The sequence below is a fragment of the Oryzias melastigma genome, linkage group LG21, assembly GCF_002922805.2.
Source record: "Oryzias melastigma strain HK-1 linkage group LG21, ASM292280v2, whole genome shotgun sequence".
NCBI classification, from domain to species: Eukaryota; Metazoa; Chordata; class Actinopteri; order Beloniformes; family Adrianichthyidae; genus Oryzias; species Oryzias melastigma.
This window is the reverse complement of record NC_050532.1, coordinates 26,104,588-26,129,198: the sequence shown is the minus strand read 5'-3', so window position 1 is coordinate 26,129,198 and position 24,611 is coordinate 26,104,588. Positions and strand designations below refer to the sequence as shown.

The 24,611-nt window shown below is 39.2% G+C and overlaps 1 protein-coding gene across 1 annotated transcript in view; it reads right to left on the bottom strand.

The window, feature by feature from the left end:
- Positions 1 to 9,331: 9,331 nt before the first annotated feature.
- The window catches only part of lrp1bb (low density lipoprotein receptor-related protein 1Bb), a gene marked incomplete in the record, with an annotated part of 410,583 nt that continues 395,303 nt past the window's right edge, over positions 9,332 to 24,611 (bottom strand). Inside the window, 9 exon segments of the mRNA XM_024287246.2 lie at positions 9,332 to 10,422; positions 11,828 to 11,902; positions 14,173 to 14,323; positions 14,643 to 14,733; positions 16,395 to 16,471; positions 19,473 to 19,586; positions 22,671 to 22,775; positions 23,140 to 23,314; positions 23,691 to 23,852. Of these exon segments, the coding sequence (XP_024143014.2) occupies positions 10,282 to 10,422; positions 11,828 to 11,902; positions 14,173 to 14,323; positions 14,643 to 14,733; positions 16,395 to 16,471; positions 19,473 to 19,586; positions 22,671 to 22,775; positions 23,140 to 23,314; positions 23,691 to 23,852 (1,091 nt within the window).

Genomic DNA, 24,611 nt, shown 5'->3' with positions numbered 1-24,611 from the left:
TTTTATGGATTATTAAGTTTAGATCGTGACAGACATCCAGCTTTATTCATAAACGGCTTTCAAATCAACCGTCTTTGTTTAAGAGGAATATCAGTAACATTGTGTGATTTCCAGTGAAATCTATTTGTTGTTTCTGCAGATAAAACATAATTCATAACAGTTGCTGCTATGTATGGATAACGAGCTAACAAGTTATCTCAAGAAAACAAACTGGAAATATCCATTCACAGAAACGGCGGTTGTTCTCTTCATATTATGGAATTCTCGTCTCCGAGTAAAGAAAGACGCTCTGGTTTCAGCCGCCTTTAAAGGAGGCATTTCCTAATTAGCCTCAGCTTTTCAAAGACACTTTTATCAGTGAGCCTCACACAGAGATTACACTTATCTATTACTGTTTAATCGGGAAAATGCTCAGGCATCTGGAAGTTTTAATTAAAGATGAGGCAGCTCTGTAAAGGTGTGCACACGTTTACCAATGACTTGGATGATTTTCTTTCTTTTATTAAATAAAAAAACTGTTTATCTTATGATGGCTAAGTAAGACTCAAAGAATTACGGTTGGAGTTGATGTTTTCTTTTTACCTTTGCTTCTCCCTGTTGAACCCTCACTCTCATTGGTTCTTTCAAAGGTGCCTGTTTGCCAGCAGATGTCATGGTGTCAGAATTTGAAAGTCTGAATGTGAGAGAAAAACTGAGCTCGCGCTCTTCCGTCTAACAATGACTAAGAGCAAATGGGCAACAAAATCACAGCAGCTGCCAAAGACAGGCGGAAACCTCCTACGGGATTGTTGGCAAAGTTTACAGAAAAAGAGGATTATAAGATTTTGAGGTTGGAAGATATTTTTTTTCTGGTTCTTCTGCATGTTAAAAAAAGTTTGTATTAACCCATTTAGCAGACTGTAGTGAGGGCTTTATTTAATATTCACACCAAACACGATTCATGTGTCGCATGTCGAAAGTGTGTTCAGAGACTCCTCCCCAGGCGTGTGTGGATAGGCTCCAGCAACCACGTGGCTCCCAAAAGAGATACATTGGGTTAAGAAAATGGATGGAAGTTCAGGATGAGAACAGTCGGGTCGATCGTCCATGTTGGATTGTACTCAATGTGCTGATTGAGTCACTGAAGATGTCATACCCAAAGCTGAGGCCCTGATTGGTTGTCATGACGTGGCGACCTCGCCGATGTTCAATGATTTTAAATCTGGATGTGCTGCAACACTTAAATCGTGCTGCCGGTCTGACGCTCCGCGGCTGATGCTTTAAAATATCACGTCTGTACCTTTGATTTAACATTGAAACTGGACGCCCCTGACGCGCCAATGGCGTTCTGGACTAGAATAACGAACCTCAGTTCACACATAAGAAGAACGAGGAACTGCACGTGATGGTCTTTATTTCAAAACTTCCTGTAGTTCAAAAAGCTTACTGTTGGTCATAGTCTCGCAATGAATAAATAAATAAATAAAATAAAACTTCTCAGTGACTACTGGCCTCATCCATCTATTTATGGCCAAACACCATATCAGTTCTGTCGCTTCTGTAGATCTTTATACTCTGGACCGGTAACCTCCAACACATCATTGATCCAGTAATAATGGTAATATTTAATTAATTACACATGGTTACCTTAATACCTATGAATATGTGAACACTTTCTAAAGTGGTCAAAGTTTCACGATGGTTGATTGTTTAGATTTGCTAGAATGTTCCTCAACAGGACAGAGGCCCTAAAGATTGTCTCATGAGTGTTTTAAATCTTAAGTTAAGACAATTTATTTATTTACTTTTACTTGTGTCTACCTGCTTTAGGCACCATGTGCCGTTTTGTGTTATTTCTCTGATAGTGTCTTGTTTTAACATTGTGAGTTACTCTCTGAGAATAATGCTAAATAAAGATTTACTCACTAATATTCATTAAGACTCGTTTTTGGTGATCAAAGAATGCACACAAAGACAGTCTGTAGGTTATAGAAATATATAAATTAACCAATATGATTTAGAACATAAAAAAGTTATAAATCTATGTCCTCTTAGAAAACATTTTCTTTTTTCGTCCACTTTTCCTTAATTACTTTCTGTTAGTGTCCCAAGTGTCTAAGATCCCAGGACTGATAAGCGGCTCTTTGGGTGAAGGCTGTTACATGAATATGCAGGACTTGTGTTTTTATAGTGTGAATACAACTCCTGCTGTTATTGATTTCATCCCAGCGATGAGCCCTCTGGGTTTTTCAGATGTTTATGCAGGAGAATGGGGATGCCTGCTAAGTGGAAGCAGACAAGAAGTCAATAGAAGAGGTGAGGGGATTGGACTGCCAGCATCTCCAGTTTAAGATTTCTTTTTAAACAACAGCTTTTGTTTCTCGTTTGATGCACGCTGGGGATCAGGTAAAAATAAAAAATCTATTCCAGATGATTATGAGATCTCTGTAAGCTGATAACAAAGTCTTTAGAGTCTGTCTTATACATATAAAGGAAACAATTAGATAAAGAAAATATATCTTTTTAGATTTTTAGTTCAACTAAAAGCATTTGTGTTTTTTTGTTATTTAAGTTTTTGTTTGGTTACTTTTCTCTGGATGTTTAAATGCATTTTCACACACAGCAAAAATAACACCACAACAAAACACTGACACTCTTTTGCAAAAGTAGGTTCAACATACAAAATATTTGAGTCTTGAGTCAAAAACTCACTTTAAGGTCATAATAAAGATTCTGCTGTCAAAAATAACTAACATACAGCAAACAGAACACAAAACAGTTGATAAAAAAATTGTAAAGCTCCCCAAGAAAAAAAAAATAAAGTAAAACAGTATTGGGTATTTTATTTTCTATTTTCACCGTAGATCTAAAATTACATTTATTGAACTTAACCGTCTTATCTCTGTGTGAGTCTAAGTTTGGGTCTGGGTCTTGGTAGGGAGTTGGGTCTTGGGTCTGGGTCTTGATACCGCTCTGGGTCTGTTACTTGCTGCTGGTCTGGGTCTTGGTTTGGGTCTGGGTCTTGTGCTGGTCTGGGTCTGCGTCATGGTACATATTTGGGTCTTGGTCTTGGCACATATCCGAGTCTTAATGGGGGTTTGGGCCTTGGTCTTGGTCTTGGCACGTATCTGGTTCTAGGTGCGGGTTTGGGTCTGGGTCTTGATGCGAGTTTGGGTCTGCGTCATGGTACATATTTGGGTCTTGGTACATATCTGAGTCTTAATTGGGGTTTGGGCCTTGGTCTCGGCATCGATCTGGTTCTTGGTGCGGGTTTGGGTCTGGATCTAACTTGTCTTGCTCTGTTATCCGTCTCTCGGTGGTTCTAGAAATGCTCTTATATTTACTGCAGTTGAGTTGCAACAAGTTTCTTCAGGTTTGACTGGTTGTGTGTAGATGGTGATTGTTGTGTTAAAACCCAGTTCAAGTTGTGCCTCTTTGTGTTAACTTTTTGCACTTGGAGTGTAGAGAACTGAGTCAACTGTGTTCTAGAAGTGAGAATCTACTGTGTGTTGTATAAAGAGTAGATTAGAGTTTTGTAAATTGTGTTTTAGGTTTCGACCAAACGGTGATGTTTGGTGGTTCAGAGAATTGCACTCAGTGTTTTAGTTACGGGAAAAAAACTGTAATTCAGTTTGACTCTGTACTTTAGATTTTACCTGTTAAAGGATTTCACCTGCTTCTATACTTGTACCCACCTGCTTCCTGTTCTGTGTAATTTCATTTTTCGTTATGTCTTATATTTTGTGATGTTTTTGGTTCTGAAAATTAGTTTGAGTCCATGTAATCCATTTTTTAGGTTTCTCTCAGGCCTGCCTCTACTCTCCTGCACTTTGGTCCTTCAACAAGCCCCATTCAAGGCAGAAAATCTTTTTTTTAAGCCCTTTTTGAAAAATGTGTTGCTGAGGTTATAAATGATCAAAGCCTCTGAACCAATTTACCACTTAACCCCGTCTGCTTTTTTGGCTTCTCTGAGCCAGAGTGCTTTTGACAGAAAATACAACCCGGTCGTTGTTGGTTCTGTTTTCTAGATTGGAATTAGATCAAAAGTCATTTCAATGTCCCACTTTTCATGTGTGAACTTCCCTTTCACCCACTCTGCTGTGATTGTGTAGACAGTCTGGTGTGAGTGAGTGAAGGTTCTCACGTTGATCATTTATTTGAAACAAACCCCAGAAACGTGTCCATCAGCAGCAGTGGAGCAAAAATAATGTTCAGGCTTTGTAATTTGCAGAAAATGGGCTGAATCCCACAAATCTTCATTAAATGTTCTCTGAATGGCTACAGAAAACGGGCTCATCAGCACTCAAATCTATAGAATGCCTTTGGGTGTTCAGGGCAATTTTAAATTCATTAATTCAAGCTCCTGCTTTGCTGATGCTCTGGCTCCTTGTTCAGAAATATTTCATGGTTGGAAGATACTTTCTGACACGGCCTAAAAAAAGAAGTGATGAATATGTCTGAGAGGGGGGGGGGTGTCCCGTTAATCTATAAACTTACAGATTTATTATATGAATGATTTTAGTTTTAAGGTAATTTTAGGACAAAACTGTCATGAATTATTTGAGAATTGAAAAAAAGCATGAAATCAAACATGGAAACATCAAAAGGTTCTAACAGCCTGGCGTCCGTTCTTTAGCTCATCAGGTTCCATTACATCACGGGTCCCCAACCTCCAAGCCGTAAACCAGAACCGGTTCAGTACGGGACGGACCAGTTAATTCTGGTGAGCGTTTCCACTCGTTTAAGACTTGCTTCCACTAAGCGGTTTGTTTTCATGGCGCATGCTCGGTGTAGAAGCTAGCGAGTCACTGTAGCGCGACGACTAGAAAACCAACAACAATGGAGGTCATCCAGCAGCTCGTCTTTTTCTTGCTTTACTTTTAGTACATCATGGATAACAGGAATTTAATGTTGTTTGAAAGAAGATTGTGGGCGGGATTGAAACCACAAACACACGAATGCTTACAAACGTTGAAAACATTAGCTTGAATGAGCACGATATTGGCGCTTTCTGAAGTCATCATCACTTTCTGCCAATTAGCAGAAGGCAACAGCGACTCAGCCCCAACCGTCCTGTTCTATTATCTATGGATGGGGGCCCTCAAGAGGTACAGTTTGGCACCAACTCTCCCTCTATCCTCGGCACGTTGATGTGGGGAGTGGGGTCTACTGGACCCCACAAGACAGCGCACTGAACTTTTTTCCTCAATGATCTTCACTGGTGTCCAATGACATGAAGTCCTGTCCACCTTCGTCATGGGAGGAACAGCCTGTCAATCTTAGGGTTGGGTCGCCCAAAGATAGCACAAAGGTTAATGTTGTTGGTAATGGTTCTAATTTCCATTTTACAATGTCAATGCTCAAAATATCGTACCGTACCAGACTGCTCTGTGAAAACGGGTCTTAACCCAGTACTGGTATCCTAACCCTAACCTGGTACCATTTCACTACCAGGCCCAGTTTGCCAGACGCGGGGGCTCGTCTGGTACCAGTTTGAGTCCAGAACTGCGTCTGGGCCCGGTTTGCATCCAGTACCGCTTCTGTATCCTGACCTGGCAGCGTCTACTGCCAGGTTAGGATACAGGTACTGGGTTTGAGTACCAGTTGCGTACGCATCCAAAGGACCAGTCCGCGTCCAGTACTGTTTCCTAAGGGTTGTGGACTCTTAATTCTACAAACTTCCAGCATGTCAAAAAAAAAAAAAGACCCTGAATGTCAAAAAGTGACGAGAAAGGGTCCTTAACAAACGTCAATTAGACCGCGGTGCAGCGATAGGGGGGTCGACTCCTGATTAGAAGATTGTGGGTTTGATTCCCATCTTGCCCACCCATGTGTTGAAGTGTCCTTGTGTACCTTCTAGGAAGGAAAAGCACTTTACAAGTACACCACATGTACCTACATGTGAGGAGTTGGCGGTGAGAGTGTTGCCCTTTCTATGTACATTAAATATATGCCGAGGTCATCTAACATTGCTGTCAGGTCAGCTCCAGCATCAACATCCTTCTCCTGGAAGGGAAATGTTACCCCACACCATCACACTCCCTCCTCCAGAAGGTGTTCAGTGCAGCGTTCTCTGAGCTATCGCTATACTCTGTCCCTATGATCTACCTGCTAGGGGTTCAGAGGTGCTAACAAGCAAGTTCCACCAGATGAGAACCCAGGAGCTTTAGGAGCCACTTAACAACCTTAATCCTCCAGCATACAAAGAAAAGCAGAAAAAAAGTCAACTTTCAATTCAAAATTCAAAACTATAACTTTAGTGTGTAGACTTTCTTCACAACTTCTAGCTAGTAAACCAAACAGCGACCCATTTGAACGATCCTACTCCACAGATTCTAAATCTACTTTTATCTCTTGGAGTTATGACCAGGAGAGCTGCAGAAACATCAGAGCAGGAAGAGACAAACCCCACTTAAATGTTCAAACTCTTTCAACACGAAATGTCAACAAACATTGGAAAATGTCAGAAAGAACCTGTTTTAATTACTTCCAGAATAAAAAATAAACAAAATCCTGCTGCTCTGTTAGCAAACAATTCTTAAAAGAAAATTCTTTCCAACTTTTTGACTCCTAAACTTCCTATAACAAACACGACTGCAGCTTCTCTTTGCATACAGGGTAATGGGATTTCTTTCAGGTCACTGCAGGACCAGTTATGAGCCGACAAACAGCTGACAAACATCAAACAATCAATCAGGCTGTCTTACCTTTGAGGGTTTCTGGTGAAAACTTCTATTCCACTTAGAAAAAAACTGCAGATGGAGCACAAAGACGTCCCTCATGAGAGTTTGTGTCGTCAAACTGAAGCTGAAATACTCAATAATAGAAAAATCTGCTGCACAATGTGTTCTAATTAGGCTGAGTCTGACCTGGGCGGGTTCCTCCTTCTCCTCTGAGCTCTGATTGGTTGACAGACCTGTCACTCTTTGACTTGTCAGTGAAACAGGAAAGGGTCATTTTAAACTTTCAAGAGAAATGGGACAGAGACATCATTTTAGACTAAAAAGTTTCTTAAATTAGAAATACTTTGTCAATCATATACTTTTTTTCAACAGTCCAGAACATAAACATCCAATAAAAAACCTTTAATTGGCGTAATTGGAAAGATTTGTTTTCATTGATTTTCTTTTCAAACAGATTTTAAAATCTAACTTTTTTTGTTTTCTACAATTATCTTCAACATCTTAATTTACGCTGTGAATAAAGTTTTGAGATCCATCTTTCATAGTTATGATGATTCACTTCATTTTGTGTCTAGTCTGTTTTTAAGACGTCGATACCAGAGGACACCTCGGTGTGTAAAGGGTTAAAACACAAATTCTAAAGAATGTTAACCGTGTTTTTAGTCAAATTTACATAAACTGCTTCAAAGTTAATCCTGTAAATGCAAGTTTCTCTAGAAACCTGACATTAAAGACAAAAATATTAATTATGATTTTTTTCACTTTTTGTAAGACGTCTGTTGTCCAAAAATCGTGTTTGTGTGAGTTTGGACTTCAAAATATGCAATTTGTCGGCTTAATTTTGAATTTCCTGAAAATGTAAGTTATTAATTTTCTCTTATGCGTTTGTATTTTCATGTTTTTGTTTACTTTTTTATGACTTTATATTGTTCTAAGCTGTGTTCGTGTATTTTTTGTGGATCACCTTGTGTTTCACACATAATGATGCTCTACAAATAAAGTGATTTATTTTATTTTAAAAAAGCATGTTAGTGGTAGATGCTGTTAGAGTTTCAGTCACATGACTCATAATTGGTCACTAGAAAGGAAACTTTTAATACAATTACAGAATTTCAAAAGTCAAAATTTGCATTTTGAATAAAATGTAATAATTCTTGTATTTATACTTTTCATTGCACATCAAAAAACATTTACATGAACTTAATTTTCCCTCAAATACAGAAAAATGTTTTAAAGTTAAAATCTGTTCTTTTGGCCCTAAAAAGGGAATTTGTCCAAATATATATGGTTTGAAATTGTGCAGGCCGGTAGGTTAAACCAGCACATGTCCAGGCCCATCTGAAGGTTGCCAATGACTGGATGATCCAGAGGATCATGGGAAAACATCATGTGATCAAATAGGAGGTTTTGGTCTGAATTCCACTCGCCGTGTTTGGAGGAAGAAGAATAATGAGTTCCATCCCAGGAATACATCCCTATTGTGAAGCATGGGGGTGGTAGCATCATGCTATGGGAGTGACAGGACTATATAAGGAGAGGATGACTCAGATTCAGGGGGGGAACCTCCTTCCCTCAGAACATTGAATCTGGGTCGTGGTTGAGTCTTCCAACATGACGATGACCCGAAACACATCCAGGAGGACCAAGGAGTGGCTCCGGGACGGCAGATCAAGGTTCTGGATTGGTATTGCCGACTTAAACCTTAAAGAAAATCTTTAAAGAAGCTCGAACTCCCTTTATCAGTGACAGCCCAGAAACCTGACGGCTCTAGAGGAGATCTGAGTGGAGGAGTGGGCCAAAAAACTACAGGAAATGTTTGTTACTGCAAACAAAGGACACAATATTAAACATTAACATTGGACGTTCAAATACTTATTTACCTCTGTATTTTCATTGACTTTCAGCATTTTAAACCATTTAATGCATTTAACAGTTTTGCTCTCTAAACGAGGATCCTACGAGTTAATTCAAGTTATATTAAAGACTTTTTAAGGCCATGCATGTCAAAATTTAAGACCAATTTCTTAGATTAGCTCCCATCTCATTAATTAATTCCTGTTTCATAATTTAATTCCAATTTTTTTTAAGATTCCCATAAAAAAGATGAAATATTAGGAAAACAAATCACATTTTCTGACCAAATCTGTTGCTTCTTATCTTGTGATCTGTTCCGTGATGCTTCAGATGCTTTAAGACCGCACAGGAACCCTCTTTAAAGGTTGTGCTCATTACAGTAACTTTGAGCACAAAATACTTCATCTCAGGTTTAAGTGTTTAGTAAATTCCCACTTTACTTTCTACTATTACTCATCAGATGTTTTATCTTAGTGGATAATTTGTCAATATCAAAATGGAAAACGGGCAGGAGCCTCCTCTGGTTGCCATGGTGACAGAGAGGGTTAAATAAATGGAAATCCAGCGATTGTACCGTCAGTCTGGATTATCATTCAGCGTGTACCATCAGCCCTCCACCTGCAGTTGTGAATAGAGCTGGCCTTAATTCACACATGGGGGGCCGATGATCATGTGGCAGGAATCTTCGTCCGCACAGCCGGTGGACGAACTCACACCGCGATCAGCCAATCCCGACAGCTCCCTTTGATCTGGCGGCGACCGAACACATTGGATTCTGTAACTCGTATGACCGACTTTAAAAAATGCAAAACAGATTGGAAATAAGCCCCTTTTATTCAATGTTGATTTACATTTTTATATAAAAATTACTTACATTTAATACATTTCTTGAAAATACAAGCAGCCAAACGACATACAAATCAAATACAAAATTATAAAATTTCTTATATCATCTTCCTTTTCTGCAGAAAGTTTTGTATCATAATACTTCTTAATAACCTCAAATCTCTTCCTTGTTTACAATATTCAGTACATCTGCCGACATATGAGACCTATAAAAATATGGTATTCAGTGTCTGTCCTCTGAGTGTGCCGTACAGGATGAGGGAGTGAACATTCAGCGTGGGCCTCCGCCTCTCTGACCACAAGATTACTTTGTGTTATATATTTCCATCTGTGGAAACCAATAAGACAACACAACTGTGGGATAACACACAGCGTGACAAAAGAGCGTGTGGATATTATGGTCTGACGGAAGCGGATCCATCAGGTGCAGAGAAAAAAGGTTATGGAACTCTTCATAGACGACAATAAATAAAATAAAAGGACAAAAAAATGGACAAACCAGAAACTTTTCCTTACAATACATACATGGGATCAGGAGAAGCGAGTCAGGATCGGTTTATTAGCCTCTCAAAGAAACCCGGAGTCTGTGTTCCCTTTGGGTACAAACCATGGAACTGCATTTCAACTGTGCACAGCGATGGCTTACGGTGTTAATGAAGTTTTTGCAAATCACTTCAGTACAGTATACAGTGTAGTGCTGTAGTACTTTACAAACATTAGAAAGCAAAACAGAAATGGGGAAATTAAACATTTCATCACACAAATTAAGACGTTATGCTGATGCTATTCCTGTAGAGCTAAGAGTCTCAAAGGAAATTAAACAGAAAAATCTCTTTCCTCCGTCGTATTGTACATTGTGATTTAAAAAAGAAAAGAAAATCAAAAAGAAAGTAGAAAAAGGTAAAGTTAGGCTATTAGGCTATGCGGCGGTTTCATGAATTGTCCCTTCTAGTTTCTTTGGGAGTAGCTCTCTCCTCTCATCAATACTGATGACCGGCTTCCGGCAGTTCTGCCCGTCGATGTAGATCTTAGCGTACACGGGGTTGGAGTAGTTCATGGGCTGGAGAAGAAGAGAATACTGTTAGAGGAGGAGCTTCACTGCTGTCAGAAAACATCCATGATAATCCGTCAGGGATAATGCATGAGGAGGTGTGCATTATCAGAAATTAATGGATGACATAGAAGTCTCTTTCTCCCCGTCTGGTCACCGGCAGGAGCCGTCTTCAGAGTACTGACTGCACTACATCTCCCAGAAACCCCAGCGCACACTCCTAAGATGCCTAAGAGGACTTAAGCTCAGTGCGAAGTATTGTTTGTGCCATCCTGCCTGCATTACTGAGCGTGTCTATCTGGACCTGATCTTCTGCTTTATCTCTGATTTCCTGCCGCCTGCCCTGACCCTCGCCTCTACTCTCTTCTTGGATGATCTCATGCTCATGATTGACCTCATCCTGCCTGACCCGGATTTAGCTTTATGGACTTTTAGTTGTGCTTAGTTTCTGTCTGAACCTCCGTTTGGGACTCCTGAACCGTCCTCTCCTCTGCGTCGGACGGATAATCTTCATCCCTGAGGTTTGGTGTTCTTTCTGCGCTGGTTGATGTTTGTAATTGTATATTTTTGTTCTTTCTTTCCAAATCTTCTCTTATTGTATTCCAAATGGGCAGAATGTTTTGTGTTTCTCTTTTATACTGATTGATTTATAGATTTGGTCAAAGCTGCAGACAATAGAAGTTTTTCTTCTTTCTGTCCCACTTTTCATTTTTTCTTTTTTGCTTCCATCATGTTTGAGTTTACAACTGACCAGAACTTCCTTTTTTAGCTGGTTTATCACTTTCTAATCCACACTCTGCAGCCAATCAGAATGGAGTATTCCCCCGGATGATGGTACGATCACTTACAAACCCCTTCATCCAGCCTTCTAGTTAACAGAGGAATAATTACTGCAACAGGAAGAAACTTTCCTTCAAGTTAAACATGTGAATATTCATATTTTTGAACTCAGCAGTAAAGTAAAATGTTCAGTGCAAGCATTAAACTAAAGTTAAAAATCTTACAGGGAAAAATCGGATCTAAAGTTCTTCACTTAGACAACAGAAATACTGATGTAACTGCTGAGTGTAAAAATAACTCCCAATATTACAAACTAATCCGACTGATAAAGTGTAAAATGAGAACAAATGTAAAAGTGACAGGAGCTTTTCATAATTTCATAATTTCTGAGCCAATAGAAATGAATGTCGGCCATTATTCCACTGCTACTGTCAACTTTATGTTCTTCAGATCATTAACTTTAGTTTCTCTTTAATTCAGGTTTTAATCACACAAGATTAAGTAGTGATGATGAGGAATACATCCATGCCGATTTTATTACTTATACTGTAATCATACTTTTATACAAGATAGATTCCTCACATAATTCACAAATTACTGACATTTTTATATGAAAAATGGAAGTCAGATGTACCTGTCCAGGTATGACTTCCTTGGGCACAGAATTCATGCTGGAGCTGTGAGGATCACTGGATTTCACACACCAGCCCTGCAAGAAAACCAGCAGCACTTTAGTGATCACAGAGAGAACGATCACCACGACGGTCATCAGAGTCAGAGCGGTGTGAGCCGGACCGGAGTCGGTCTAGAATCAAAGGAAAAACAAAGTTCAAGCACAGAAGCAGCATTCAGAGACTGACTTTATTGGTTAAACCGGCAAAAGTGAAGCGTGTGTATCCGTATGAGGGCTGACTGTACAGGTACTGCAGGTTTTTGGGTTGTCCGGATCTTTCAGTTCCCTTAAAGTTCTCCATGACAACTTTTTTAAATAAAAAAAATGTTCCCAGTAGTGTTTTAATGATGATTATGAAGTTTTTAACCAAAATCCCACAACCAAAATATCTCAAAAAGCCATTTTTAATGTTGATCTGAAGCCTCTGTTTCCAAAATCTCCTCTGAGGGGGCGTGGCTTTTGGAGCTCCGCCCCCCCTGTGTGATTATGATAGCTCTCTGTCTCGCTAGCGTAAATCTTCACCTCGAAGAACCTTGTTCTTAACAGCCACAGACAAATGAACACTCAGTCATTTAAGAAAAAATACATATTTTAATTATTATTGACGATTATTTCTGTAGATGAAGACAACAAGTCTAAAAGCCTCACAGAGAATTTAACCAAACATTTGGGTCAGTGACTTTTCCTGGACCAAGTTCAGGTGATATATTGGTTTGTATTTATATCTCACTATGGGAGTCATTAGTAAACGCTGGATTTATGTATTAATTCAGTCTCATTCTGTGTTTTAGACCCAGAGTCTTCTCTTCAGGTTGTTCTGACTGGGTCTGGTTCTGCCTCTAGAAGGATTTTCTCCCCTATTGCTTTCTCAGTAAAATCCTAAACCCTCTGATGTAGTCTGATGGTTACTTACAGATGTTGATTATAGAATTCAGTGACTTTAATATATGAGCTTGAATAAATAGGATTATAACACCGGCCGTATTAAATATTTCTAATGATTCTTGTGTTTTTTCCTTTTGTTCATTAACTCTGTTGGAACTGGCAAAGAAAAAAATAATTATTTAAATATTACATCGTATTTGATTCAGAATAAAAGGAACACTTTATAATAACTACAAACTTTTAAGCCTTAGTTGAGCATGAATTAACACGTAATTAATCATTTATAAAGCCTCCCTCCTACTTTATTAATCATCGTTTAAATGGATTACAACACTGGGAAAATGTCCTTCTCAAAACAAGTAAAAATGATCCGAAACAATAATTTTTTCACTTGTTTTAAGTGAAAAAAATCGACCAAAGGAGCTAGAAGATTTTGTCTTAACAAAACGAAATCTTGAAATGAGCTATTATAACTTATTTTAATATATATTTCACTGGTACTTTGGAGTTAATTTGTCTTAAAATAAGAGTATAATCCTCAAAATAAGAGTGTTAACTCATGGTCCACTAATGCTTAAAAGTGTGTAATTATAAATGAAGACATTAATAACTGTTAGTCAAAGCTATTTTTATTCTAAAAGCACAACATTATAGATACATATTATATGTTTGTGATGTTAGAGTAAACTGAAATTATTTTTACACCATCTGCACTCGACTGTTACACCCAACGTGAGCTTTTAAGATTTCTTTTTATTATAAAAAGTTGTTTTTCTACACAAAAAGGAAAAAATCCGGCTAAAAATCTTGAATTCCCAAATGATTCCAGTCAAAGAACCAAAGCTTTCCACTCTGATGGCGTCCTCAGGTTCTGAGTTTGAGCGCTTGTCGCTCAGAAATCCGACAGTATTGAAGATAAACTTACAGACTATTTAACCCTTTAATACCAGAGATGTTGCTCGTTTGTTTACATTATTTCGAGTACCATAAATGACAACAATCCAATGGATTATGAAGCAGAGAAAACTGGATTTCCTCTGATCTGCAAAACTTAGAAGTATTTCTGCAGTCAAAAGAAATCAGTCAATTCTGTCGTGGACAAACGTTGATTATTTAGGAGTTACGGTAAGTTAAAGACCGTGTTATTTGTTGCAGATAAAGATTTAAACTCGGCTAAGATGGATGAACCCAATGAATAGGTTTGTGACTGTTTTTTTAAACTAATCAACATAAAATTTAGATTCACAACAATGAAGTGTCTTCCAATAATGAGCTCTGAGGAAAACCCAGGCGTCTATAATTAATTTCACTCACTCGTTACAAAGATCCCTATTATAGATAGTGGTGTTTGCTTTAATAATCCGTAGCCTTTAAGGCGGAGTCAAACGCCACACATGGATGAGCCTGAGGCGGCGTCCGACCTTGTGAGGGTCCAGCGTGAAGTTGGGCCGCAGCAAGCTGCCCGCGTCAGCATGGTTGTCGTGGTCCACCTCATACATGTTGTATGAGGGGTTCCCGATCTCCACGTTTATTCCTCCGTTGGTCATGGGCTGCCTCTGGACACGTTTTCCCCTGAGGAGCAGAGCGAGCCCTCATTACCATGACTCCCAGCATGCAGGTCAACAAGCCGTCTGCCGCCGCACGGCCCCAAGCGGAAAAACAGAGACGCACTACTTGACACACTTGAAGATTGGCACTTTGCTGAAGTGTTGGAACAGAAGAGACACTAATATAGATTTCATATGTTTGTAATCCTTTGAAAATGCAAAGTTTTTCCTGCCAAAGACGATGTCATCCATCTCCAGAGCTGCACAGCGATTGATCTCCTGTCATCTGTTGCTACACAGAAGCCTCAGCTTGAGTTTTCTCCTTGAGCTTTTTCTGGACGTACCTTTGCCTCCGTCTGCAGATGTAAACACCTGTCACCACCATCACTATCAAGATGACCAGCAAGACCAGAGGCACGATGATAGCGATGCTCCCTGCAGGACGAGCACAAGATAGATATCATGATGAAGACCAGATGAGAGGAGGTAAATGATGAACACGGACACAAAAAGATCTTCTATAAATGTTTTTCTGTTATTTACAGACCATCTATCCGGGGAGATAAGAACACAGTGATACTGAGGCAAAAAGAATCACCCTTTGTGTGGAAAATAACTGTTTTAACCCATAAAAACAGACAGTGACATCAGAAAAATATCTGCTCATCTTGGTTGATTTTGGTTATTTTTATTTTAAAGGAAAAATTGGTCTTTATGGGTTAAGGATATGACTGATGTTACATTTTTTAGAATCTGAAGCTGGTTAATATTCCTTTTGAAAAGGGGAAAACATTCGAAAATTAACTTTTTTTGAATAGTTTCGCTTGTTTTTCATTTCCTTTAATATTATTGTCCAACTTCCTGTAGACAGATTAGGATAAACTGCTTCTAATGCTAACACAAACATATCAACAATGTAGTGTAAATATTATCAAAGACATCAAACTAGACGAAGAAAACACTAATGAAGTTAGAAATACAAAAAATGCTCTTTAAATATAAAATAAATCTGTATTTATTTATGTTTTTGTTTTTAACCTATAGGAAAAATGAAAATAACACAGATTCTGGCACAAGCTTAACAATTATTCCTTACACTTGTTTAACACTTTAACACTGGAAATGTCACCGACCTATCACAACTTTTAAACCACAAGATTCCAAAGGATTCAAACGTTCACATTTTTAATTAGCAGTTTTTTTTAGCACAAAACTGATTTTTTTTCTCTTCCGAATACTTTCGAATGTTGTTAAATGCATAAACAGTTGAAGAGTTAGGTTCAAAGAACGTCAACACTGGAGCTAAAGCTCACAGGGTTGCTGGAGCCTATCTCTGCTACTGCTGGTCAAAGGTGGGGTTCACCCAGGACAGGTCACCAAACACCTAGAGACAGTATAGATTCATCAAACACATGATGTAGTGCCTGGAGAAAACCCAAACATGCACTACTTCATGTATTATGTATTTGTAAAGCTCATTTCATTCATGTGAATCACAAAGTCCTTTACATAAAACAAAATAAATTTTCAAATAAAAATGCAAAACAAATACAAAGAAAACAGGATATTTACACAGAATTAGCCCCCCTCTCTCCCCCGGTTCCTCCCTCCACCCAGTTGCCCTAATATAACCCTTAAGGTGAATTCACACCAAATGGAATTCGCTCGTCGCCTGTCAACAAATGTGTGGCCGCATATGGGAGGAGCTACCAGAAATGACCATCAGTAAATATGTCTCCATGTTTGGGTTTATATGATTATTAAAAGATTTTCCCGGTACAGGGGGCTGTGTCTGTATGACAGCCCGTTCCACAGTGTTTCTGTGTCTCTGTGGCTGAACTTGAACGCTCTCTGTTTCGTTTTAACCCAAGAGGCAAAAGATAAAATTACAAGAGATTTTTCCCTTTTTTTTATGGTTGGATGAGGCCCGAGCCGGCAGCCTCTGCACCCCGCAGCGGCTTAATAAATTACTAAACTAAACATTTGGGGTTTTACCATCTAAAAGTACAGCACTTCATAGACATTTTGTTTCCGTGTCTGTATTCTTCTCTTGTTCTGTATTGACTCATCGTTCCACAGCGTTCCTCTCGTCTTACCTCCGCTGGTGTTGTCTGATCTGCTGCTTTTAGGGGCAGGTCTTTCACACTGCGTTCCTGCCCAATTGGCTGAACATCTACAGAAGGTCAGAAGACAAAAAAACAAAAGCCGGAGAGCCTTTTGAGACGCTGTAGTTTAAGAGGAGACTTTAAAAATGACTTCTGTTCAGAATGAAGTACAGGATGATGTGACTGTGGCTCACATATACACCACATGAAGATTCAATTTCACCATGAGGTGCTTTGATCCAACACAAACAACACACCACCTGGAGAGAAAGTACTACGTACATCTGGGTTGTTTCCTAAACAGTGTGTGAATTTGCATAATGAATATTCAGTGCATAAAAGAAGGAAATGACAGCGGGACAAGTCGTCATCTCATTTGTGGTCCAATGACATTGGATGGGCGATATGTATGACCCTGGTTAGAGAAGGTGATGTTTAATTTCACAGGATTGATGCAGATGTGTCTGTCAAGCATGAATGATCTGGAGGGTGGATCAGAGTTATTCAATTGTTGGGAACGACATGCATTTCACACTAGGAACACTATAATAAAAATACAGATTTGAGGACGACGTCATGCCTTTGTAAGGCGAAATGTCACAACTTTCATAAACTTTTAGAGGAAACCAAGAGTGACAACTATCTATTCCAGAGGGAACATAAGAAAAAAATACGCATTGTAAACATATTAAAGACTCCAAAGTTGTAGAAAAAACATTAAAAATTGTTGGCGCCTCTGCGCTACCAAACATGCACACAATGTTGTCCACATCACAAAGACAAGTCAATGTTTTTCAGCGAGTTTGTGTGTGGAGGAGATGGATGGATGAGTAGCAATAAGGAGCGTTAGTTGTGCAGACTCATGCAGCAATGCATAATGTAAGAAGTGCTACATAAGCTAGCAACAGGTCAGTTAGCTCTATCACTGTGCTTAGAGTAGCCTAAATAATCAACAGGAAAGAGTTTGTTCTATGAGAAATGCCCACATCCCCTCACTCTGCTCGCTTTACTGCAGTAACTCCTTTCTTTGTCTATAACAGACATGAGTTTGTACTCTCCAACCCCATCCGTGTGAGAGAAGAAGTCTTTAGTTGAGTCTGGTTTTGAATTACTCACATACATCTGTATGAGGGATTGACCCTCGGCCCGTGGAGGGTCATCTACAGAACCGCCTACACCTTTAGGGGAGTTCAGGTAGGTCTGTCAGGCCTGTACGGCCACCTCTTGGATTTAGTCTCCACCTGCTGATTGAGTTACTAAACATGTCACATGCCCAAAGTTCAGCTTCTGATTGGTTCCAGAGATTACTTTGCCAAAGTGGAGATTTTTTAACTCTGGACACGCCCAAACCGCACTGGTGTCAGACCACTGCACCACACTCAATGCTCATTACATCTGAGTTAACACTGAAACTGGACGACCTGAACTCATGAATCACGTTTAGTGTTCACATTGGTGCCCTCACACTGAAGTCACTGGTAAAATTTGAGTTCTAGCCCCTTTCTGACCTGTGCCAATGATGCATGCATAGTGTGTGCACGTGATCCTAAAGTACCCGTACGAATAATGCATTCTCACTCCCAACTTGTCATATATGGACATATGGTTTGGGGCCCCTAGGCGTCACTTTTTGACGTTTTGGGTGTCCCCAACTCGTCGTCTTTTGACATGATGGCTGTTCGCATTAAATAAGGGGTCCCTGACTCCTGGGCCGCAAACCAGAACCGGTCCAAGGGTCGCTTGGTGCCGAGCCACATACGATAATCAGGGGTCCCCGTCCTCAAGACCAGACTGGTACTCTAGCTCTGACCCGGTACCCATACTCTAGTCCTAATGCGGTACTAGTAATACTAGTTCTGAGGTACTGCCTCCCGAGGGTCAGGGACCCAACAGCCATTGCATCAAAAAATGATGAGTTTGGAACACCCAAAACATCAATAAGTGAGGGGCGTCTGTTAGGTACTGCTGGACCTTTTTCCATCCAGTCTTTCTGCTCACCTGGCAGGTGTGGCTATTTAAGACAGAGGAGGCCTCACCAAGACAGGAAGAAGAGCAGCAGGCTGAGGAGCTGGGTGGGTTTTAGTTGGTGTGGTGTTAGGGTGTATCGGTCTCTTTTCGCCTTTGTCCCCAGCACTCTTACACTGCGGGGTTTTGTTATTTTAGTTTGGGGTTCGTAGTCTTCAATTCCCTTTGCTTTGTCTTTTTGTTTGAACCAGCACACTCATTGTTAAACCCTTTTGCTTTTCAGGACGCAGTTTCTTCGAGTTGGGAGAGAGAATGTATAGGTAGGACACCTGTAGGAGGTCCAACCAAACTACACTCTGATTGTCTAATTTCCTCATTTCTGCCAGTCTTTGCCCAGGGAACCCTCAGGGAGCACGTATTGATCATACCGGGCTCCTTGTGCAATCTGTTGGATTTGGGGGTTTGAAAAAATGAAAAATCTGTATGATACGCCTGAGTCTCACCTAGTTCTTGCTCACTTGGCCTTACAAGTTGTATGTCTGGTACAACATGTTTCTCTCTACCGGTTCACCAAACAGCCTATGATCTCGATATTTCATGTGGGCCCCTTGCGTATCCCGAATAGGTTTACCCATTTTTCCTTCATAGACAGTCTGGATCCACCCATGAGGGCAGTTGGGACTAAGGCTAAATTTAGGCAGGAGTTGCTTCTCCTGACCATTACCCATTGTTGCATGCTCCAGACAGAAACGTTTCTAGATACATTTTGTTTTTGAAAGTTACAAGTGGAATTGAACCCACTTGGAAATGAACTGATCCCACCCATTGACCATGTTGCCTTAACTATTGAGTGTAAACACACATTTTTGAGTCAACCAACAAGCAAACGTCTTAGATTCAAATCCTATTTAGATAATCTGTCAGTGAACATCATTGTCTGGTTTAAGGTATTTCTCTGGCACTTATTACATAGTGTATTGCTACAAGACGGCCCGGTTCTGCTCTGTGAACCCAGGCTGAAATGAGTTCGGATGAAGTGGAGGTGGGTTCATGTGCGGAGGTGAGTGGGCTCTGAAAACAGCTGGAGAGGTGAGAGGGACCTACTTGCAGCGAGGTTTGTTAAGAGCTGTTAATGTGCACATCCCCTCATTCTGACAGAAGTAATCGCAGGGGTTGGCCAGCTCATCACAACGTTGGTTCTTGAACCCTGATGTGCAGCTGCAAAACATTGTGTTTGGAGTGATAAACGGGCGCAGAGAATGTATGCTGCTGAATACTTGATTGTCGCATGAATGGAGACTGACACACTACATCCTTTCAGCAGCTACAAGCAGGTGGAAGTCAAAGCCGAGTCTTCAGTGGAAACAAAATCATCAAAATAGTCATGAAAACAAATCAACATCAGGGCTCTTTGGGTTCATGAGGGCATCTGCAAGAAAGACTGTTACGATGCTGTCATCTGCAAAACTCTAAGGTAAAAATGTGACTTTCATAGTAAGAAAAAATACTTTTTCTAGGATTTATGGAGACAAATAAAAAGCAATAATAATCATAATTACACAGAAAAACACACAAACAGCATTCCCACTATAGTGGTTCTCAGTGTTTTTTTGGCACATAAAAACTCAATCACACGTTTGGCCATTTCAACCTGCTTGTACTTTTGGTATCCAAAAACTTCATAGTTTTTGAAATATTGAGCGAAATGTGCCCCATAGGAAATGAATGAGAAATCCTTCAAAAGCTTTGTGATCTTTGAAACTTCTGCATAAACTTTCAGCTAGAGACACCATTCAAACTTTTAAATGCGCAGCAACCACTGGGTTTTGAGGGTAATTTGGCATTTAGCTTTATTTACATAATGCTAGCTGTTTTAGGCTAATTTAGAAATTACTCCAGTTTTTAGGCAAATTTGGAGTTAAGCTAACATTGTTTGCATTATGCTAGCTGTTTTTGGCTAATTTGGATGTTTCCTCTTTTTTTTTCAATTTTTTTAGTTGCTAATTTAGAGTTTAGCCAACATTTTGGCAACATGCCAACCTTTTTATTTTTCAAATTTAGACATTTTTTCCTTTTTTTCTCTTTTTTCAAATTTAGAGTTTTGCTAACAATTTGGCATTAGTTCAACTGTTTGCTAATTTAAACATGTTTCCATTTTTTTTTTGCTTGTTTGCCTAATTTGGATTTAAGCTAACATTTTAGTATTATGCTGTATTTTTGCTAATTTCGACATGTTAGCAATTTTTCTTTTTTTCCCCTAATTTAGAGTTTTGCGAACATTTTGGGATTATGCCAGCTGTTATTTGCTAAATTAGACATGTTTCCATTTTATTTTTATTTTTTACTTTTTTGCTAATTTAGAATTAGCTAACATTTTAGCATTGCGCTAGTTGTTTTTTGTTAATTTAAACCGGTTTCATTTTCTTCTTTTGCTAGGTTATAGTTTAGCTAACATTTTAGCATTATACTATCTTTTTGCTAAGCTTTTTTTCTATTTTAGACATGTTTCCACTTTGTTTTTTTGGGTTAATTTAGAGTTAGCTAACTTTTTAGCATTGTGCTAACAGTTTTTTTTTTTCTAATTTAGACAAGCTTGTAGTTTTTTATTTTTTGGTTGTTTGTCTAATTTGGAGTTAAGTCAACATTTTGGCATCATGCCAGCTGTTTTTTTTGTGCTAATTTATACATGTTTTTTTTGCCTAATTTGCCTAATGTTTTAGCAAGTTTTTAGCCTCAGCATCTTCATCAAACTGCTCTGGCATCTTTAGCAGTCACATTCAGTTTACAGCATTCACACTTACATTATCACAGTTAATTCTTCATGTCTAGTTATTCCATTATTTTCCATAAAAACTATGTGGGTGCCAAATATTCAGCTAACATTAATATTCAACAATTTGACAATTTTATGCTTTTTTCCCCCAAAAAATTCAGCATCTGCATGTTTCCAAACAAATGGATGTAAAGTTGCAGGTGGGATGGAAAAATATCTAGCCTGACCTCAACTTCTGTAAAAAATGTGTTTAAATATTTTTTGGGAGTTTTAAAATAAATTATAATGTATAAACATAATATTCAAAGGTTAAAAAATTGCAGATTTATGCAGAAATTTTGGTTTTGATTAGTTTTAAATTAAAAAAATATGTTTTTGTAACAATTTCTTGTTTTGGAGAATAGTTTTGAATCGTGAAATGTCAACTCGCGTATCTCAGTGTCAAGTTTGGAATAAAATGAATTCTAATAGAGCATGACCCGAATCTGTTGCATCATCATGACTCTGACCCTGTTCAAGGTGGAAGAAAAATTGATTAAAGAGATCACGTAAGGTCAGGCCGTATGGATCCGCAACTTTTTTCAGCATCAGCTGCATCGGCTCTTCTTAAGAGATCCGAGTTTCTTTAGAATGAACAACGATCAGCTGCAAACAAAAACACCGCATCGAGTTGACTGATGAGGCATATTTATCTAACTCGCCGACGAGGTTCCTGTGATCTCTGGGGGGAAACGTTCCACATGGGAGCTTTTTTTTTTTTTTTTTTCATACGAGCACACCTCAGATATTTTTCCTGCAGGGCTTTTTTTTTTTATACAAACCCAGCAGTTTATTATTAATGTAAGACTCACTATGACGCAACTTAGCCTTGTGATTTCCGTGTATCATATCATAAAATATACATTTACATTTAGAGTGTTAAGGTCAACCTTTATGATTTCTTGACATCAGCATATCCATCATCACACATAATTTCTGGTCTTTGGAGCAAATAATAAACCACATTATCAGGATCTGTTAACCTCATCGAATAAGACGGGATCATTTGCATAGAGATTGATTCCATCCTCTGGAATTCGTAAGCGGAGAATTTCAATTTAACCACGGCGGACAATGGCCGTTTCGGAAAAAAAGAGAAAGTAGACGTTTGGCTTTTGAAATAGATTTCCAATTTCCTCCTTGTACAGGTTTTAAACACAGTGTTTTTATCCTCCATGTACGGCACTTTTTTGCATAGAAGTTTGATTTTTTTTTTTTACCAGTAGAGTTTCTTTTTCTTTCTTTGTTGTTTTTGATAAAAATATGTTCCAAAAGACATTTTTTTCTGCAAAAATCCTTGAGGTATTCTGGCACTGACGGTATCAAAAAACACTTAATTTCTCTCCAGAAGAAATAAAAGAAAGTATTTTCATTTTCTGAATCAAGAAAAAACTATTTCATCATCATTTTTGTTCATAAAAAAGAAAAAAAAAAACAAGCCAGGGTGAACATTGAGTATTTCCTCTTTCAGCCATTATGCAGGGACTTACTGACAGAAAGGCAGGCTGGTGTCAGGGTCCAGGTGACAAGTACCTCCATTGTAGCAATATCCGTCACACAGCTGACAGCTTGGTGCTATTCTGCCATTTGTGCAGCTGGAGGGGGGAGAAATAATTGACTCTAGTTACAAGCAAGAAAAAATATATATCTCCCTGAACTTTTACAAAAGGAAAAAAAGAAAATGAGTCCTTGGTGGTTTTGTCAAACATATGCATAATTTATGTACAGGTGAAGAGATCACCTGGCTCTCATTTCAATGATATTATCTGCACCTAAAATGCTGCAGACTCTCTGGCCCAAATACATTTTTCAGATCTAATCAAATCAATTCAACGCGCCGGTAGCCTGTGGGTACAGCAGCCGGAGCCTGAACTGAGAGCGCTCCGGTTAATGAATGCTCCTCTGAAAGCCCAAGGATTCCAACAACAGGAATGATGGACAAGAACAGCAAGCACTCACTTGCAAACCACGTCCCCCGATTCCTCATTAATGAGGCAGGGAGCCCCATGGCAGCGAAGACACTTGTCCACCTCGCATTTGTTGCCTTCAAACCTGGTGGGACACACACACTCCACGTAGCCGCTGCTGGATAAGGTGCAGGCTTTGGAGTTCACGCAGTAGTGATGACATATGTCTGTTGAGGATTGAAGAAAAAACCAAGAGGTGAGGAGAGGGGTGAGAGTGCAGCTCTGAACGCAGTTACAGCTGGTTAGAAATGAGTTTACAGGGCTTTAATGGGACTTAATTACCCAGATCAAATTACATCTTAGCCACAGATGAAAACATCATGCCAAGGGAGAGCAACAGTGGGAACATACTAATGATGTGAATCTGAAATTGTTTTCCCCCCAACCCATAATGTCAAGCTCTGCAGAGGAAAATACATCCCTCATTTGTGGAAACACCCAGAAGGTTACCGAGTGGGAGCATATTGACTCGATTTGAACCTTTTTAGGACGACTGACAGATTGAGCTCAATCACCCAAAAGGAGTGGTTGTGATGAACTCACGGTAAAGACAGCGGTCTCCGGTATATTCCGCCATACAGCGGCACACGGGCTGGTTCCCCTCCGTCACGTCACACGTTCCGCCATTCAGACAGTAGTTGTCACAAATCCTTCGCTCACAAAAAGGACCAGAGAACCCGAGAGGACATCGGCACGTCGGCTTTCCTAAAACAGAGAAAAGGGGAATTTAAAATTTTAATTATTATTATTATTTAATTATTATTTTAAAACATGACGAGAACGAAGTCTACATGCAAAAAATTTCACAAATACTCTCTGATCAAATCATCTTTTGATCTTTTTTAATTTATTTTAGCCAAAATCTAAAACCTCTGTCGTTTAATAGGACATCGTTTCTGCAGTTGGCGTGGGGTAAGCCCGCCCCCCATTTCCCATCCTCCCTTAGTTGACACTCTCTCCAGCAGCTGACACAGGTGTAAACGTATGGTGCACTGGAGTTCTGTCCTCTGTTTCTACTCTTTATCATCTCTTTTTCATTTAGCTCTCCATTCCTGTTTGGTGCAGTGCCATTCATGTGTTGTTCTTGGCCGTGGACCTCGGCTCTGGCTTATCTCTTCCAGCTGTCCCCCAGTTCCTTCAGGATGAAGTCCATCTGGTACTCTATTCAAACACGTAATGTAGAGTTAGATAAGATAATTCCTCTTTAACAGTCCTGGTGCATCTCTAGTCCTAAGAGAGGATTCCTCCTCATGTGGACATCAATGAGGTTTCTTCTTTTTTTCTCCGGAGTCTTTTTTTTACATTTTTTTAAGTTCTTTCTTTACCAAGGAGGAGGATCTGAGAGCAGACCAAAATAGAATACATTTTATTGTTAAACCTATTTATAAGGTCTCATGGTGCAATATAGAAACACTGACCTGTGTCAAGGTTCAGGAAGTTATTCTGCATTCCTGTTTTTTTTTT